Source organism: Microtus oregoni, unplaced genomic scaffold, assembly GCF_018167655.1.
Source record: "Microtus oregoni isolate MIOR12 unplaced genomic scaffold, Mior012 000019F_ref0000042, whole genome shotgun sequence".
NCBI classification, from domain to species: Eukaryota; Metazoa; Chordata; class Mammalia; order Rodentia; family Cricetidae; genus Microtus; species Microtus oregoni.
The window spans coordinates 21,080,640-21,099,309 of record NW_024543078.1 but is presented as its reverse complement, the minus strand read 5'-3'; the positions used below and the strand labels follow the sequence as shown (position 1 = coordinate 21,099,309).

At 42.6% G+C, this 18,670-nt stretch overlaps 1 protein-coding gene across 1 annotated transcript; it reads right to left on the bottom strand.

The window, feature by feature from the left end:
* Positions 1-5,110: 5,110 nt before the first annotated feature.
* Positions 5,111-18,386, bottom strand: Mdh1 (malate dehydrogenase 1). The gene is made up of 9 exons (XM_041669298.1): positions 18,230-18,386; positions 13,910-14,008; positions 13,187-13,283; positions 11,790-11,965; positions 10,486-10,608; positions 7,598-7,774; positions 7,055-7,168; positions 6,307-6,396; positions 5,111-5,439 (listed from the first exon to the last, which is right to left on the bottom strand). The coding sequence occupies exons 1-9, from the start codon at positions 18,230-18,232 to the stop codon at positions 5,314-5,316; spliced, it is 1,005 nt and encodes a 334-aa protein (XP_041525232.1). The 5' UTR covers positions 18,233-18,386; the 3' UTR covers positions 5,111-5,313.
* Positions 18,387-18,670: the final 284 nt, after the last annotated feature.

Genomic DNA, 18,670 nt, shown 5'->3' with positions numbered 1-18,670 from the left:
GGGCACATTTCAGTATTCATTGAATTTCCCTCCAGATCTTATCCTATGTTTCTGTCTTTTCTTTTGTACGTCTGTTTTCTACCTGCCATTTCTCAATCGACATGCTTCCCTCCGAGCATGGACGAATAAGCCGGGCAGGACCTGACTGATGTTGTCACCTGGATGCAGGCTATGAGGTCACTCCGCATTGTTTAAGTAATGATTTCCCAAGCTGCACATTGCCCTGGCAGATTCTATTTCACACATGCTTTTGACACCGTTTTGAGGACAGAGACTAACTCTCCAACTGGGTGGACACATGAGTGGTACCATCTACCTAGAACTGAGCACACAGCAGATGGACAAATGACATCACTGGGAGAGGAAAAGGGACCGATCATTTATAGGGGTGAGTGAAGTAATATGGGGCGGCAGGGCTGCGTCCCCAACACCCCAGCCGCCTGCCCGGCTAGCTTATGCCCCGAAATAATTACACGGACACTGTATTCTTTTAAACACCGTTTGGCCCATTCTCTTCTAGGCTAATTCTCACATATTAATTTAGCCCATTCCTAATCATCTGTGTGTAGCACCCCAAGGTGCGCTTACCGGGGAGATTCTAGCCTAGTCCATCCTGGGTCGGAGCTTCATCCCGGGAGTGGGGCATGGCATCTCTCTCAGGCGTCTGCTCCCGAGAGGAAAGCGGTCGAGTCTCTGACCTCACTTCCTCTTCCTCCCAGCGTTCTGTTCTGTTTACTCCTCCCACCTATCCTCTAACCAATAAAATGGGCCAGGGCAGTTCCTTTATTAGCCAATGACCTTCCTCCATCATTTCCCCTTTTTCGGTTTAAAAAAAAAAAAAGCTTTAACTTTAACATAGCAAAATTACATATAACAAAAACAGTTATCAAGTAAAAGTTACAATAATCTTTATCATAACTAAGGAAAACTATAACTATAACTAACTATTCTTAACTCCATCAAAGACTCCAGAAAGATACAATACTACCTAAGCAAACAAGAAAAAAGCAACTTTTAAAACTCTAGAAATGACAGAGACATCTTGCTGCCTGGACAGTCACCCAAAGTTCTTTTGTATCGTTGGGGCATCCATCTTCAGCCTTCAGGCCCATGGCATCCAGCAGACATTTCCATAAAGCAGGAAAATTCAAAGTCAGTTCAGTCACTATCTGTTGTGTCCTGCAGAATGTCTCGCAGACTCTTTCATGAATCAGGAACCCGAAAGATCATCTCACCTTAGGCAAGTTCAGTAGTCCTCTCTCTGCGGGTTTTCTGTGTCCAGTTTATGCCAATAGTCCAGGCAAGAGCAGTTTCTTGCCCAAATGGCTATCAAATTCCATTACGTGCCTCTTCGATGCCCATCTTCCTCTTGAAGTACATTGGTGCTGCCAGGAGCAGAGTGTCTCATTGTCATGAAAAGTCCTCAGTTATTAAAACATTAAATGTCCTATTCTGTAATCTTTGAAAGACATGAAGAATGTCTATCTAAAATATATCTCTATATATCTAGAAAATCTAACTAACATGACTACAAGCTTTACTATTATCGATGATTATCCATTAACAACCTATATTTCTTAATTATACAGTACATATTTAAATGAACTACACAATCACAATACCTTAATCAAAATCAGAAACACTTATACATATAACAAAATTGACCTTAAATCTCTATCAATAAAGCAAAATCTATACTAATGCAAATTATTCATATCTATATCATATCCCCCTTTAAATGTAAAAGGACGTTTATAAACCATATTTGGGAACATGGGCGCAGTTTTTTCTCTCCAAACTGCTTCCTGCTGAATGGGGGCGTCGTTAATTAGGTCTTTCATGGTATAACCTGTGTGCTAGTTTCATCTCAGTTGACAGTTGAGCGAAACAAATTTTTGAAGGCGTGCACAGGAACCATTCAGGAGGACGTGGTCCATCATACCAAATCGGAATAGAAGAAATGAACAGCGTCTCATCCTCTGTGAAAACAAAATAAGAAACTCCTTTCCAAAGTATCATATCCTTAGATCCAAATTCATAATATCTATGTTGGATTAGTTCAGCAGTATTTATAAATAAATATCTTTTAGCATCTGTTTCTCCTTCCTCAGCATTTAAACAATTCAAAGAGAGCATAGTAGCATACAGTATCAAAAGTCTCTGTGTATTTTCCATCTTTGTACGCTTTGTTTTAACCTCTATTTTGTTTATTTTTACTTTTAACTCTTTGCTTTTTGAGACAGGTTCTCTGTATCTTTGACCTGAAGTAACTCTGTAGACCAGGCTGTCTTTGAACTCTCAGAGATCCACCTGTCTCTGCCTCCCAGGCATTGGGATTAAAGGTGTATGCTACTACACCTTGAACTCACAGAGATCTGTTTGCCTCTGCCTTCTAGGCACTGGGATTAAAGGCGTGTGCTACCACACACAACAACTCTCTTCCTTTTTTTGTTTTTTACTTTAAGAACTTCAACTTTTAGTCTGCATATATTTTTAACACACTTTAAACCTTTTAGAAATTTTCTTTGTCTTTGAATCTCTCTTTACTGTATATCTCTCTTTTTCTGACCACACAAGTCTTTAATTTACCAAGCAATATCAGTAGGACTAAAGGCGTGGCTTTGCCAGCTAGATCCAGTCCATTCCTTAGCTTTCCAGCCTCATGGCGGAGGTACTGGCTGTAGCCAGCAAGCGAGCTTCAACAGCCTGTGCTTGCAAGCCGCCTGCGTAAAAGAGTCAGAGTTTGTCCTGGCAGGACAGCCCAGAAAGCCGGCATTTTTAAATGGCGCAGCTTTTTTCCTGCTATGGCTGAAAACCGAAAAGCATGTGTTCAGCTTTTCGTCAACACCGTTTAAGTGTTTCGTGGCAGGACCTCTTAATGAGCTGCAGGCTTTGCAGCTAAAGCTGAGTCAGGAAGCCTCTCTTAGATGAGGCGCTTGCTTGCCTCGAGCAAGCAGAGTAGAACCGAGAAATTGCTGCTACCAAGAAACCAGGCACAATGCTTTCATTTTGTTCTAGAATTACTTTCCAAGCTGTCTCAGGCTTTATGTGGAAGCAGTTGTCCACGTGGGCGCCATATGAAGTAATATGGGGCGGCAGGGCTGCGTCCCCAACACCCCAGCCGCCTGCCCGGCTAGCTTATGCCCCGAAATAATTACACGGACACTGTATTCTTTTAAACACCGTTTGGCCCATTCTCTTCTAGGCTAATTCTCACATATTAATTTAGCCCATTCCTAATCATCTGTGTGTAGCACCCCAAGGTGCGCTTACCGGGGAGATTCTAGCCTAGTCCATCCTGGGTCGGAGCTTCATCCCGGGAGTGGGGCATGGCATCTCTCTCAGGCGTCTGCTCCCGAGAGGAAAGCGGTCGAGTCTCTGACCTCACTTCCTCTTCCTCCCAGCGTTCTGTTCTGTTTACTCCTCCCACCTATCCTCTAACCAATAAAATGGGCCAGGGCAGTTCCTTTATTAGCCAATGACCTTCCTCCATCAGGTGAGTGGAGGCTGTAGAGGGACATAGGTGCAACAGAACTGAATCAGGGAATCCATGCCCAAGAACTCATCAACCATACCAGACCAAGGAAACGGAGTAACTCTCACCTGAACCACACAGACATGAACCCCTATAGCACCGCCATGGTGATGATTCTCACTAGCCCTGTCACCCACCCAACCACCCTGGTTCAGCAAAGCAAAAAAGAGAATTGTCTGTTCCAGAGGCTTCGGCTTGGCTCCATCCCTGCTGTTGAAACAGCCTACTTCATTGCTGACTGCTTCCTGTTTGCTTATGTGGACCTGCTGGCCATCTGTTGGTCCATCCCTTCATCTGGACCTACCCCTGCTCTTGCTGGCCTCTGAGCTTTGCTTTCAATCCTGTGGCCTTCTGTGGTGTGACTCACTGCCACTATAGCCTTTCTCAGGCTCCGTTCTGTTTATTTGTCTTTGGCTTCTCAGACCCGTCTGAAAGTCTCTAAAATGCCTTGCCTTTATATAAAAAGCCATTCTGCAGTCTTTGCACCATATATAGAGATATTCAGTGTGCTGTGTAATGTGTGACCTGAGAGTGTTAAAGTAAGGGACACAGCAGTGGTTTACTCCTGAAGGGAGTGGACACATGATTACCCTTGGGAAGCTGAGGTGTATTAGAAGACAGGGCTTTGAGACAATGATCTGACCTTCCGCTGGGAGAGCAATCAGAAACAGTATGTTAAAAATGGTGTAACAGGGCCTTAAAGGGAAAGAGAGGCTTCCCTGTAAAACCTGGGGAGAAGCTTCATCAAGACGGGGATGAACAGCTGCCATGAAAGGAATGGCAAGAGAGGTGGGGAGGCCCAAGAGACTTCAGAGAACTCTCATGAACAAATCTGGCATTTATAAATTTTCAGGGGCAGGGGACTTTTATAGTGTAATTTAGTTTGGGATAGCATGGAGGAGCATAAGTTAGCCAAAGTACAGTGGAGAGAGTTCTGATTTCTTCAGGCTTCAAGGTCTGATTTCCTAGAGTGATCACCGTCTTAAAGGGGTAAGCTGTAACTTACCCTGGCTATTAAGATTAGAATTCTCCTTGGCTGGAGGTGGGTGGATCCAGGATAGCTGGGATGTTTGGGCAAATTGCTGTCAATGAAAGTGCCATGCCTTGTCAATAACCTTGACACTGAGGGAAGACCAGCGATGTTTATGTTTTGTTTATGTTTCTCAGTGGAGCATTCCCCACACCTTCACCCGCACCAGACACAAAGAGGAAAAGATAATGCACTGTGTTCTCATGGAAAACGGACCACCTCGGAACTACTTTTCTTTTCTAGTATTATGTTTCTAATAATTTTACATCATAAACATTAACACTGTGATATTTATTGACCACCAAATTATCAGCAAAATATGAACCAACCTTTAAAGATTAAAAACTATAAACAACTAGTTTAAGTAATGAGATCCTTCTGAAATAGATCCATTGGGCTTTCCTCATCTATGTAATATTACTTTATAACATTTTCCATCTTTATTTTTTTTTAACTGAATTAAAAAAGTCAAATTACAATCTGTTGGGGCAAATTGATTTTCTGAAGATACTAAATGATTAGCTAGAAATAGAAGCTGAGACACATTCACTTGAATATACTTTTATTCAGATCAACACTTACAGCATGATAGACTTTCACAAATTACTACCACGAAGCACATAATATTTAAAATATGTTGCTGTTCACAACTTGAGTATAGCATTATTACTGTTTGGTACTAGGCTCAAAGACGACATTTTGATTCCTCAGCTTTGGGATGTTTACTGACGTCAATGTGATTGTCTAGTCATGCAGAGGAGAGAAATTCAAAAGCAGTTTCCTTTTCTTCTGCCAGTTCCTTCGCAGTCAGGTCCATTTTCTCACGCGAGAAATCATTAATAGGGAGGCCTTCAACAAACTTCCAGGACTTATTCTGTTAAGACAACAATTGCAAGAGATTCGGTTAGTGACCTTTCAGGAGGGACCAGCCTAGCTTGAAACGGTGTCTCAAAGCACACCCATTTTAAAGTCTAACTTGAAGAGCTAGTCAGACACCAGAGGCCACTTTTTTGTTTTTTTTTTTGTTTTTCGAGACAGGGTTTCTCTGTGGTTTTGGAGCCTGTCCTGGAACTAGCTCTTGTAGACTTTTTAAAGTCACACTGGGGATGAAACCCAGCCAGAGCCTCCTGCATGCTAGGCAAGAGGTCTTCCAGAGTGCATGGCCTAGAACCCAAGTCATGATTATTAATGAACCAAAAGCACTTTAATGTGGGGAAGCAAATCTACCCCATACAAATGAGTATTCATGGCATGTGCACCACCATGTCAGGGACCCCAGTGCCTCCAACCCACTGGAATAGCAAGGCCTTCCTCTGTTCCTGGTGCTGATATGGACAAAGTATCAGCCACAGCAGACACAGCTTCCTCTCCTGCATGATTGCTCTCTCCAGAGACCACCACATTACAGTCAATTTCCTGTTCAGTGTTTCTGGGATACTAATGGTGCAACTTCATCATAGTTATAATGAACTATACCATGATTATAACAAAAAACAGTGTTCAGTACTCTGGGTTTATGAGAAAATAAGATCCTATTTATGAGCACAATAACAGAGTTATTGTAATAATAACGTGTTTAGCAGCAAGAGCTGAATCTTGCTTTCAGATTAGTTTCAGTATTTAATTAACGACTTGGCATTAGAAAGGAGTATCTACTTTAGGGATATATGTCTATCCTAAAATATATAATGTGTGTGCGTGCACTTGCATGGGCACGCGCCCCTCTTTCACAGCACCCCACCTTGATCACAACAGGGAACGAGTAGAGAAGGTCATCGGGAACACCATAGGAATTGCCGTCAGAGATAACGCCCATCGACACGAACTCTCCCTGAAAAAGATTTACACTATCATGGATCACAGGGATTGGTTTACACAATGAACCATCAAACTACAATGAAAACAACAGACTTCCTTTACTGTGTGCACAGCTGCGCACAGCTGCGTGCGAGGAGCCAGAGCAACGCTGGCTCACACACACCACCTTATCCCCTCTTCCAGATCCTGTGCAGAGCACGCCACGGCTTTGCCACTCTTTAAGAGTAAACATTTTTATTTATGGGTATGTGTGTATCTGTGCATGCACATGTGTGCGCAGATCCCTTGGAGCTGGAGTTATAGGTGGTCGTGAGCTGCCTGACATGGGATCTGGGAAGGAACTTGGGTCCTTTATAAGAGAAGCAAGCACTCCTAACTGCTGAACCGTCATCTCTCCATCCCCAAACACCATCCTGATTTTGTAGTTGAGAATGCGATAGCCCAATCCATTTTAAGAAGAATGGCTTATCACATATAACTGCCTTTAACTTGTAATATCCTGTGTGATAAATGTCATGTAGCAGCTGAAAACACAGCTTAGAAAGGTTAATAGCATTCCCGGGCTCCTGGGCTATCAAGGAAATGAACTGAACTGGCTTAATTGATCTTTTCACATTTTAGCACTAAGGAACAAAACTGGAAGAATGGCCTGTACACACGACAACCCTCACCTCTGGGGTTCCAAACCAGATGTCTCTGATGTGGTCAGAGATGGCTTTCGCAGCAGACATGGCGCTGGACAGCTTCCGAGCCTTGATGACAGCTGCACCGCGCTGTTGCACGGTCTGGGGGAGGGCACAGAGACAGTGTTATCTAAGCGTGACAGCAAAATTCCCATCAGCACTACAACATTGCTGCCCCCATAGCTCACTGGGTTTCCTACAATGCTAATCTTATTGTCCTAATTCAGTTAACAGCCCTTTTGGAAAACAAAAGTAGAAATTTCTATAGAACATGTGACAAACTAAACACAGAACAGCTCTTGCTATAAGCAAAACTAGACGGTTCAGTTTTTCTGATGAGGACAATAATCTCGACTGTTACACAACAGGTCAGATCAGATGATGATAATTGTCTTTTTGCGTGATGAAAAAAGAACACATACAGTCCGCAGAGCAGACTGTGACATACAGCTATCCTCCAGGGTTGCTCAAGGCTCAGCTAGCAGTGTGGTTTGTCTGTTTGACTGTTCCGACAGCCCAGGCTCTTCTTACCGTGATGAATTCTCCCTTGAGCCAGCTGTCATCCTTCAGGGCTTCATATACACCAACTTCCTTTCCTTGCAACTTCACCTTGGCATGATTGACATCTGGATACTGAGTCGATGAGTGATTTCCCCAGATAATGACATTCTTTACATCATCAGCAGTTACACCGAGTTTAAGAGCAATCTAGTTCAATTAAAAACAAACACATCAGTCAGACAATTGATTTTTATTGCAAATTGTGACTTGTTTGAAGACAGAGACCCTTAAGTAAAGGAAAAAAGCTTCTGAAATGTTAAACAAATTCAAGCTACACGGAATTCAAAAAAGGGCAAATTTTATTGCTCAGCAATATCCTACAGCATTTAAAAGTGTCAACAACTATGAGCTTGAAACATTATAGTGTAGAATATCTGAGAGCAGAGAACATCCTGTAATTCGTGATTAGATTATCAGCACAGTCAGTTTAAAAACATTGATCAACAGGTCATCAGATTCTTAATACATAAATATGAGCTCTGTTTTATTACTGTGTATATGGGAGGCTACCTTATCAACTAGGGTCAGATATTTTAGGTTATTCATCCTATTTTGATGAAATTTTGCTACATACAATATACAAATTAATTTTTAATTAATCTTAGAGATACTGGTATAAGAAAGGGACTCACATTACCAAACTGTGGCTGTCCCTATTTTATAGACTTGGGAACTAAATTGAGAAGGCTTCAGATGTGACTTACGACAGAACAGTCACATCATAGAACCACTGAAATTAATACATACGAAGGATAACAGTTCTTGCTTCCTTAGGCGAACTTTCAAGTCTGTCATGTGGATCTGTTAAATCCTTGTAACTCTCTTCTCCCTAAGAGCAGTGCTCTGTCAGATCATCTTGTGTGTCCGTAAACACCATGCATGTACACACCTAGTGTTGGGTTTCACATACACAGGAGAGTTCAGAGGTGACAAATCAGTCAGGAGGAAACTAAAGCTTTTGTTTTTGAATAAATCATGGAGGACTTCTCATGATTCATGAAAGAAAATTTTACTTTGGGTTTAACTACTTCTCATTAAAATGCTTCTTCAGAAGCTTCTATCGGCTTGAACTGTGCAGGACAGACAGATGGACAGACTGAAACTGCCCAACCAAGGGCTTGTAAGTGACCAGGAGAACTCCACTCCTAGCTCATTCATGACTTTTGCCCCAACAAGGGAATCTGTGCCACACACTGGGACAAAGTGCCATTCTGTAACGGGAAGAACCGTCCAACTTCTGCGTCTGCTAAGGCGGATCATGGAGGAGGCTTATCGGTGCCATTTCACCTCCTTCTCTGTAGGAGCTAAGTAAGGCCGGCCCACATCTACCACTGCAGCACCCTTCTCTTCCTTCATGTCTAGCTTGTCCTCTACTCTGGTCCCGTCCCTTCCCAGCCACCACACTGCCTACAGCCCAAAGCATCTCACCAAATACTTAATAACTGTCTAAATTAGCTGGGAAGTTGAAGAAGATATTTATGGTATGAGTCTTTCAACTTTAGGCTATATAGCTTTTAATAATAAAAACAGTAACAGCAGCAAATCTTTACTGTGTTTTATTATGCAACAGTATCATGGTAAGACAGTAAAATGCATTTAGTTTACTTAACACTACTGAATAGAACATATACAAGTATTTAATTTATATTCAGGTCAATCCAGAAGCTCCATCATGAGTTAGCTCTGTGACTTTGGGCAGGCTCCCTGATCTCTCTGGTCTCAGGTTTCTTATCCACCAAACAAGTACAATAAAGGCCTTGCACAGTCACCACAAGAATTAAAAGCTACATATAAAGCATTAATCTTATAGTAAAGTTAACAAATGCAAATTAGTTTATCTTTGAGTGGATATTCCAGAGTTGAAAGAGTCAACTCTCAATGTAAGATAGTTTTTTAATTTTTTTTTTACTGTAAATTAGTATCATTTTTTTTAAGAGGTTGTATTTATTTCTTTTTTAAATATGTTGAAAAATAAACCCATGTCTAAGTTCCCAACCCTCCTTTCTCCAAGCTTCTTGGGGGTGGACAAAGTGGGCCCCTACAGCTGCTCAGTATTCTTCCTACCAGGTCTCTGCAGTCACCACGCTATATGTATGTATGTATGTATGTATATATATATATATATATATTCCAACCAAAATGTCCCCTTCCTCCTCTCCTCCCAGTCTTCGCCCTCTGCTCCCATCCACACCTCCTCCTCCCATGGATATCAGCCTGCCATAGTATCTCTTCCGTTAAGGCTGGGTGAGGCAATTTGGTAGGAGGAAAGGGTCCCAAAAGCAAGCATCAGAGTCAGAGAACACCTGCTCTCACCGTTAGGCGAATCATACGATGATCAAGTTACACAACTGTCACATATGTGCAGAGGGCCTAGGTCAGTCCATGCAGGCTCCCTGGTTGTCTGTTCAGTCTCTGTGAGCCCTAGGAGCCCAGGTTAGTTGATTCCTTGAGTTTTCTTGGGTACCATTGGCCCCTCTGGACCCTAAAATCCTTCCTTTTCCTCTTCCACAGGATTCCCCAAGCTCTGCCAAATGTTTGGCTGTTTCTCTCAGTTGCTGGGTAAAGCCTCTCTGATTACACTGAGCTAGGCACCAATGGGTTCTCACTGGTGGGACCTGCCTCATAACTAATTTTTAACTACTCTATCAAGGCAACATTAGTAACCGTACTGAATTATAATTGGTATGCACACACAGATACATAAAATTGGTTCACAATTGTTACTGAGGACAAAACTAAGGAGGTAGGCCAGCGTCCAGTCAACAAACGCACAAACCAACATTTAATTATTTTAAAATTGAGAGAAGAAAAAGGTTTCAAAGCCTAAATCTTTACATTTTAAAAGCCATTTTTCTTACCTGAGATTTTGCTCGGTTGTGGTCCAAGCGAGTCAGGCAACTGAAGTTCTCCTTGGGGATTGATGGGGCTGACTTGGAGGCCGTCAGGCAGTTTGTGTTCGCTGGGTTTCCCACAACAATGACCTACGTGGGTAGAAGGCACAAAGACTCAGACCACACACCCGTCTTAGAACTGGACTCCATGTCTAACAGGCTCCTATATATCATATTTCCATGACATGCAAGGGAGTTTCCAGCTGGCCATATCCACAATCCAAGGGAGACATCTTTATGCTTTACTATGGAGACATCTTTATGCTTTACTATGGAGACATCTTTATGCTTTACTATGGAGACATCTTTATGCTTTACTATGGAGACATCTTTATGCTTTACTATGGAGACAGATCATTCATCCATTTACCGCAAAAACCAAGAAATCTAAAGTTTCATCTCAGAATTTGAGTCTCTCATAAATTTCTGTTTTTGATTTTTGAGACAGGTCTAGCTCTGCCTATCGTCAAATTCACAGAGATCCACTTGCCTCAGCCTCCTGAGTACTGGGATTAAAGATATTTCTTAAACTGGTCCAATCCTAAGAATCACCTGGGCTACTTGCTAAAATACAGATTATCTTCACTTCACACTCCTCTAAATCTAATGAGTCAAGCATACACATACATCTCTTTTTTTTTTAATTTTTTTTTATTTTTTATTTTTTTGGTTTTTCGAGACAGGGTTTCTCTGTGGTTTTGGAGCCTGTCCTGGACTAGCTCTTGTTGGTCTACATCTCTTTTTTTAACCCGTGTGTACCAACTGCCTCCGAGTATCCCAGTGTGTGAATACTTCCCCCAACAAAGACTTTTGCAGAGGTGGCATTGCATGTAAACAGAACCACAAATCCTGAGCAGGCTGGATTTTGCTAGTCTAAAACCTCTGTAATCTTTTACCAAGAGGCCTGTGCGCTCCTAATTCTTGTTAATGATTACAGAAAAAGGACAGGTATTTAAGATGAAATCTACAGAAAGCAAATATGTAGACAAGAATGAAGTATTATAAATGGGTCACTCGTGAAGAGTGATTTTGGAGCCAGGTGGTAGTGGCGCATGACTTTAATCCTAGCACTCAGGAGGCAGAAGCGGATGGATCTCTGTGAGTTTGAGGCCAACCTGGTCTACAGAGCAAGTTCCAGGACAGCCAGGACTGTTACACAGAGAAACCCTGTCTTGAAAAAAAACAAAAACAAAACAAAAGCAACAAAAAACAAACAAACAAAAAAAGAAAAGAAAAAGAAAAAACACCCCATCAAATATGCTGCTAGTCACCTTCACGGATTTCTTGGCGTATTTCTCCAAGGCAGCACCCTGGGCCTTGAAGATTTTCACGTTTGCTTTCAGGAGGTCCTTCCTCTCCATGCCTTCTCTCCTTGGCATGGAGCCCACAAGGACAGCCACATCGAGGTCTTTGAAGGCAACCTCCTCTTTGTCTGTTGCAATGATATCTGTGAACACGGTAAAGAGCATACAGAGAGACTTAAATGCCCAAGTTTCCCTCTTCATATTAAATGCACTTATTCTTTTAAACTGTGGTAGTTATTTTTATAGTTCACATTTAAAAAAAAGATAATATATTCATTTAGCTCCCCAAGAACACAGGAGAAAGTCAATAATATTTTGTATTTCTTACATCAATAATTACCTCAATTAAAAGAGCTCTATAGTTTTTATCATTTACATAATTATATATGATTCAAAGTCTTTAGAAACAGCATTTTTTTTTCATTTATTACCACAGATAACACAAAAGAGAAACCAATTCACCAAGCTTTTAGACTGTAATTACTTCAAGGTTTAAGATATCAACTACAAACTGAAAATGTTTACTGGGGCATACTGTACCAGGGAGAATGCTAAGGATTATATTCTATCAAATGTAATCTTCACATTTCACAGATGAAGAACTCAGGCATAAGGAAATGCTGCCACTGATAAGATAGGGAGAGCGGTCCAGAGTTCAACTAGAATGCCACAGTCAATCTGACAAACACATAGGACTTGGTTTTTTGACCAAGGAACATGCAATGGTGCTGAGTGTAATAAAAAGGCCACGGCCGAGAGTCAGAATTTCCCTACATAAAGTCTTAGGCCAGTAAACACGTCAGTCAGGTTGCTGAGTCCTTAAATGGAGGAACATCAGAAGAAAAAAAAGTGCGCATCTTCCTTTTCCAGCCACACAACTGAATGATTTGGATAGGGAGTCTCTCTCCTAAGAAATGCCTGACTAGACAGAGCTTATGTTTCCTTCAAGGTGCACAATACTGCGGACAATCCCTGTCGCAATCCCTGTGCTTCGCAGACGAAAGGGGACTTATGAGAGGGACCAGCTAAGGCCTAGAGCAGCACATAGCCCTGGAGAACATCCTCTGGAGTGGAAGCTCTCCTGTTACAGGATGCTATTACTCTAAACAGACTAAAGTAACAACACAATGCAAGCAACCTGGAGGGATAACCCTCGGGCATATTATACCTACCGTAGAGGGGAAGGGGGGAACGGCCTGACTTGCCACCGACTGCCTCTTGCTTTTGCACCTATTTGTTCTTGGTATCCACGTTAAAATGTGGTGTGGTTCAAAAACAACAAAAAGTACTTTTGTGAAACAATCTGACTGACGATCTTTAATAGCCTAAGAAGTTCATCTGTTTCCTCTGACCTCCCGACTCACCTTTCAGGAGGGGAAGGGCACAGTCTTGCAGTTCCATCAGGACGCCGTCCAGAACCCCCATCATGGGGGTGATATCCAGCAGCACAAGGATGATAGGCTGCAAAGAGCAAGGCAGCAGTGTTGGTGTTGGTCCGGCACTCGCTCTCACGCAAAGCCCTGCCCTAGTTTTTGTTTGAATATATTTAGCTTCCACTGATTAGTCATAGTTATGGAAGGGAGATGCCAGAGCTTGCTTTTATTAGCAGTTATAGGTATGATTTCATTTTAGAACAACTACAATATCTGACATGAAGGGAAAACTCAACTATCTGTAGTTCAAGAGAAAGGATCAATACTTAAAAGGATATTAGTGTGCAGAAATCAGACTTGCTAGAATTGGGGGTGCCTGTTTTCTGCGGGGTAGATTTCTCGTCTGATTATTTGGGTTCAAAACAGCATCCCTGGAGAGAAAGGGCAGATTCAACAACTCTCTCCTAGGACTCCCCCCTCGCCCACTGTTCCTCTCAGCAGTGACTCTGACTGTCACCTGCTGGCTGCACTAAGCAGAGTGGAAGAATTCTGATCTCATTGATTTTCAGTGCCTGCAGGGTAACCTATAAGCATCTTACTAGCTTCTACACAGCCAAGGGCTTATTGCAGTGTTGGGACTGCCGACTCTCTTTGTTCATCGTTTGTAGCCACACACAGCATACTACAATGCCGAGGTTTATAGACAGGCCCTACCTGGTCTTTACCAAAGACAGATCCATTTCCAATACTGTACAACAGCGAGTACGCAATCTGACCAGCTGCTCCAGTCACGAGGACTCTGATTGGCTCCGACTGCAACGAGAAAGACCCAGTCAGAGCTTATTAAGTGTTAATAAGGCAACACACGCTTTAAGAGCAAGTATGAGGTTGTCAAGTCTTCTCCTGACTAGCTGAGTAGGAGCTAACTTACAGGCTTGTTTTCAGCAAAGGCAGCACGTACAAATGAGCTATGCACTTACCAAGTGTGTCCTTCGCTGGCACACTTAGGAAAAGCACTGAACTGGATTACTTATTAGTTATGCAACTGTGTCCATCTTTGGGGGACATTTTGCCAAAAACTAGGCCCACAATGTCACATCCATATTATGAGGTAATTCAAACCCTTGCAGGTCAGAGGAGCCTTACAAGTCTTTATCATACAAATTCCGACTCGCACCTCATCAGAATCCTGCACAGTAGAAGGTGTAGCACCGACAAAAACTTTCCCTTTAAACCAAAAAGGTTTAATAAAACAATCCTGTTTTGACTTAATTAACCAAAGATCAAAAACAAGTCTGTACTTATTTAGAGGTAGGGTCTCCCTCTGTAGATCCGGCTGGTCTCAAACTTACAGAGACATCAAAGGAGTGCACCACTATGCTCAGTGGTGAGCCTTTATTTTAAAAACTATATTTATTTAAAGTATATGGGGTGGGGTACACATGACACAGCACTGGAGGGGTTGGTTTGTTCCTTCCGTTTTGTGGGTCCTGGGGGTTGAACTCAGGTTGTCAGACTTGGCAGCAAGTTCCCTTTACCCGCTGAGCCATCTTGCTGGTCCAAACCTTTAATTTTCTTTTCAAGGAGAAAGTTATTAGTATCTGGCATATAATAAATTTTAGTATTAAATACTGTACTAAATCACGACAGCATAGCTGACAATCTGGTTCAAAGGGAAAAGTATACTTTAAAAGAAGGAAGAGGAACCATAAAAAAAGCACAACAGTTATATAACAGGAAAAAAAGCACAGACTCCAGGCTAAGAGACTCTGAATAAAATAAGACACAGACTAAAATAACAGCTGTATTCAAAATGGCGGCTGAGTAATGGAAAAAGGCTTAGTGAATTTATAGAATGGAATCAAGATAAGCTCTTCCCTTCCTTGACAATGCTGAGCTGTACTGGTGCTCCGTGTTACCCTGGTCCTTCCTCGCATGAAGAAATGACCCACTAAACATTTGATTTCTCTCTATATTTAGAGCAGCCTCTTCTAGGTGAGCCATTTGTCTGAGATGGAAAGCTGGGCCCCTGAAATCAGCAGCAAGCAGTAACTTGGTCCCCACAGATACAAATAAATAAATAAATTCAGGAAATAAGTATTGTTATAAAAAAATAAATTTCATCATAGTAGATTTTATTTGCATTTCTTCTTCAAAAAACATGCCCAGGATAGGAGTAGAAAAATATAACCAAAGATAAAACCCCAGAAAGCTATGGAGAAAAATTCTTCTTGATCCCTGGATCTCTCCCCTATTTTTTCCATATCTCTAGATATATTAAATTTAATATCCACATAAGCCAATTTTAATAAAAATATGCATCTATAATAGTATGTACTTAATAAGACATGTATCTATGTCCAAAACAAACTATATGTATGACTACCACACATTATCCTATACGGTTACTTTCTGCTATACACAGATCTACAACAGCTGTGTTCTGAGATATCATGATTAGGAACCATTACTATTATATATATTATATATATATGTATTTCATCTAGTTATCTTTCCCTTTGAAGTTGAGAAATGAGAAGGGAGAGGCTGCTTCCCTCTTCTGGGGGCTCTGCCATTTCATCTTCCTATCGTCTGAATTCGAGTCACTGCTACATCTCAGCTGACAGAGAAGAACAGGTGCAAGCTGGGTAAGAAATGAGGGGGGAGCCAGAAGGTGGCTGTGCACACCTTTCATCCCAGCACTAGGGACGAGGCCATCCTAGTCAACAGAGAGTTCTAAAATAGCCAAGGTTACACAGAGAAACCGCCCTGAGAAAGAAAAAGAAAAAAACCACCCCCAAAACAAAACAAACAAACAGAAATGAGAACGTGCCAACCACATCTATAAAGTTTAACCTTCCAGAAAGTCTAGTTACAACAGAGTGATGTAGCCATTTATCAACAAGGTGTTCCCAGTATCACAGTCTGCAGTGAAGAGGTGGTGGCCACCTAACCAACAGCTGATTCTACCTCTGCAGGCTCCTTCTGTGTCTGGGCACTGGCGTCTTAAGGGCTCCCTTCGTATCTGCATGACGATGTTGAAATAGGTAAGGGAAACACCAGTTTGGTTCTCTCTGCTCCCCCGAGACACTGCAGTTGGAAAGCAGGAGGGTAGGAGAGTCCCGCTGACTTCCCACAATGCAACAGTGCCCATGCAGGTTACTATTCTCTGCTCAGATATCTGGGCATTCTGCCCAGATCCAGAAAGGAACGGCTTCTCTTTTGGCAGGGCATTAATGACCTTCCTGGGGATACAGGCTGTCTTAAAAATGTGCTACTTGACTGAAAAGCTTGAATTTTAGTAATAGCATCCCTCTCTTTACTTTCTAGCTTGCAGGTATTATTGCAATACGAAAGAGAAGAAGTGGTCACTCCCTTCTGGACAATGGCAAAGAGTTCCTCTAAAAATGGTTTTGATTGGCTTTCAAAAGACAGCTCTTTTCCTTCTTTGTGAGACAGGGTCTCCCTCCACAGCCCTGGCTGGCTGGAGCTTGGTACACAGGGGAGGCTGGTTTTGAAATCCTAAGAGTTCCATGTGTCTCTGCCTCCCAAGAGCTGCGACTGAAGGAATGCATCACCACCCTGAGTGGAGCTCACCGCTTTTTTTTCTAAATCAGTTATTTGCCCACATTCTCTTCCCAGGAGGCAAGAAGGTTCTGAATCATGTGCGACTGTAACATGACAGACCTCTTCTTCCTGGACTATCTCATGTCATCTGGCGCAGATGTGCCCTTCTAGGGGTTCTGTTGATTGTATAGGGAATGCAACACTATAATCAGGGGCCCTGGATCTCCATGACCTTGGGAAATCAATGACCTTGCCAGGTTGTTTTAAGAGCAGACTTGCCAAATGCATACTACAGTCAAGGTAAAATGGGAAGAATAAGAGATACTGGGTGCAAATCTTGTGACCTTGAGAATTCACATTCTGGTCTCAAAAACTAAATTTTAGTATTTTAAGTCGGATCTTGGCTGTGATGACTTTTTAAAAGGTTTTCATCTCGACCTAAAATTCTAAAGTCTGATGTTCTTGGATAACTACCCCCGTTTTATGACTAAAACCACTATAGCAGAAACCGCTTAGGCCATAATTTAAATTACTACTCATGTGCCCAAAACAACTAGGCAACAGTTACTGGGAATTAGCAGTTGTCCCCTTGGGGTCTCATAGAGGCTGGGACCTTTTGTCCTTGCTTTGAAACATGTCTTTTTGGATTCTGCGAAATTTACAATTCTTCCAAATATTTTCTCACACTCCCCATCTTGAGATTACAGGAGAAAAAGTATCTTCAAAATATAAACTCTAAAGTACTGTAGCAATTTCGACTCTGGTGATAAATGTCACCTTCAAACAGCAAGCAGACTATTCCTACGTCAGAGTCTCTTCACACACCCCCACCCCCTTCAGGCGGGACAAGACAGGAAGATCCAGCCATATAGAGCTTCAACAAGATGGTTGCGTTACAACGGCAAGAAGGTATTCTGCAACGCATGACAGAATAGTAAAAAATATCCACCCAATTGTTTCTAAAGAGTCCTAGCATTACAAAAGAGGATCAAGAATAGGTTTTCTGTAACATTTTTTCCTTTGAAATTAGATATGGCGAATACAAGTCTCCTGAAAACTGGGATCATAACCTAGAGCACTACTTAACCTCAACATCACAGGCCTACTCCTTCCAAGAGCTTAAGAGGCAAAATAGAGGTTAGGACCCAATTCTTTCCCTCCATCCAAATCTCATCCCCGTCAAATCCTTTAACGTCCTTCAGAGAAAATTTTGTCCCTCAGCCATGCGTCAGGATTGAGACGCCTCTCTCCAAGGACAGCGACTTCTCTAGAGTCCTTTTAAGAGACCCTAAATGGAAGCGAACCCCTTTCCAATTACTGGGTTACTGCGACAGTCCGGAGGATGAGTCGGGTTTTGCAAACGGTGCGAAAGACAGCGCCTGGCATTAGGGCTTTTCTAAAGGGCGTCAAGGACAGGCTGCGACCGAGAGGCCGGAGCTGCTGCAGGATCCGGGAGCCCACACTTACCATTATTAAGAACTGCGACGACGATTTCTGCACCTGCAAAGCTGTCTCCAGGAGTCAGGTCACCTCTACAGCAGAACCGTTTCTGGGAGAGAGAGCTGTGCTGGCCAGGAAAGGTTCGGCTGGTTTGCCCCGCACTTTCTGGGAAGTGTAGTTCATCCGGAGGATCTCTGGCCCCCACCTCCGTGCACCCCTGCCAGTGAGAAACTACAATTCCCGAAAGCCTCTTCCTTAGGCTCGCTTCGCGGATTGCAAAGTAGTCCCCGGGTTTGAGCCTCTGTGATTGGAGGACGTCCGTGAGCGGAGGGTTTGCGCTGAGGTTGAAACGCCTGACTGATGGCGCTCAGCAATTGGCGGGAGGGGAGGCGTTAACTTGAGGGAGGAGAAATGAACCCTGAGCGACAGCACCCGTCTCCCCACCAAGACTCTATCCTCCCCCAAGGC

Coding starts and splice junctions, on each gene's coding strand:
- Mdh1 (XM_041669298.1), bottom strand. Junction 10,609..11,789: donor ACGCCAAGAAATCCGTGAAG/GTGACTAGCAGC, acceptor CTACCCACGTAG/GTCATTGTTGTGGGAAACCC. Junction 7,775..10,485: donor ACAACCGAGCAAAATCTCAG/GTAAGAAAAATG, acceptor TAATTGAACTAG/ATTGCTCTTAAACTCGGTGT.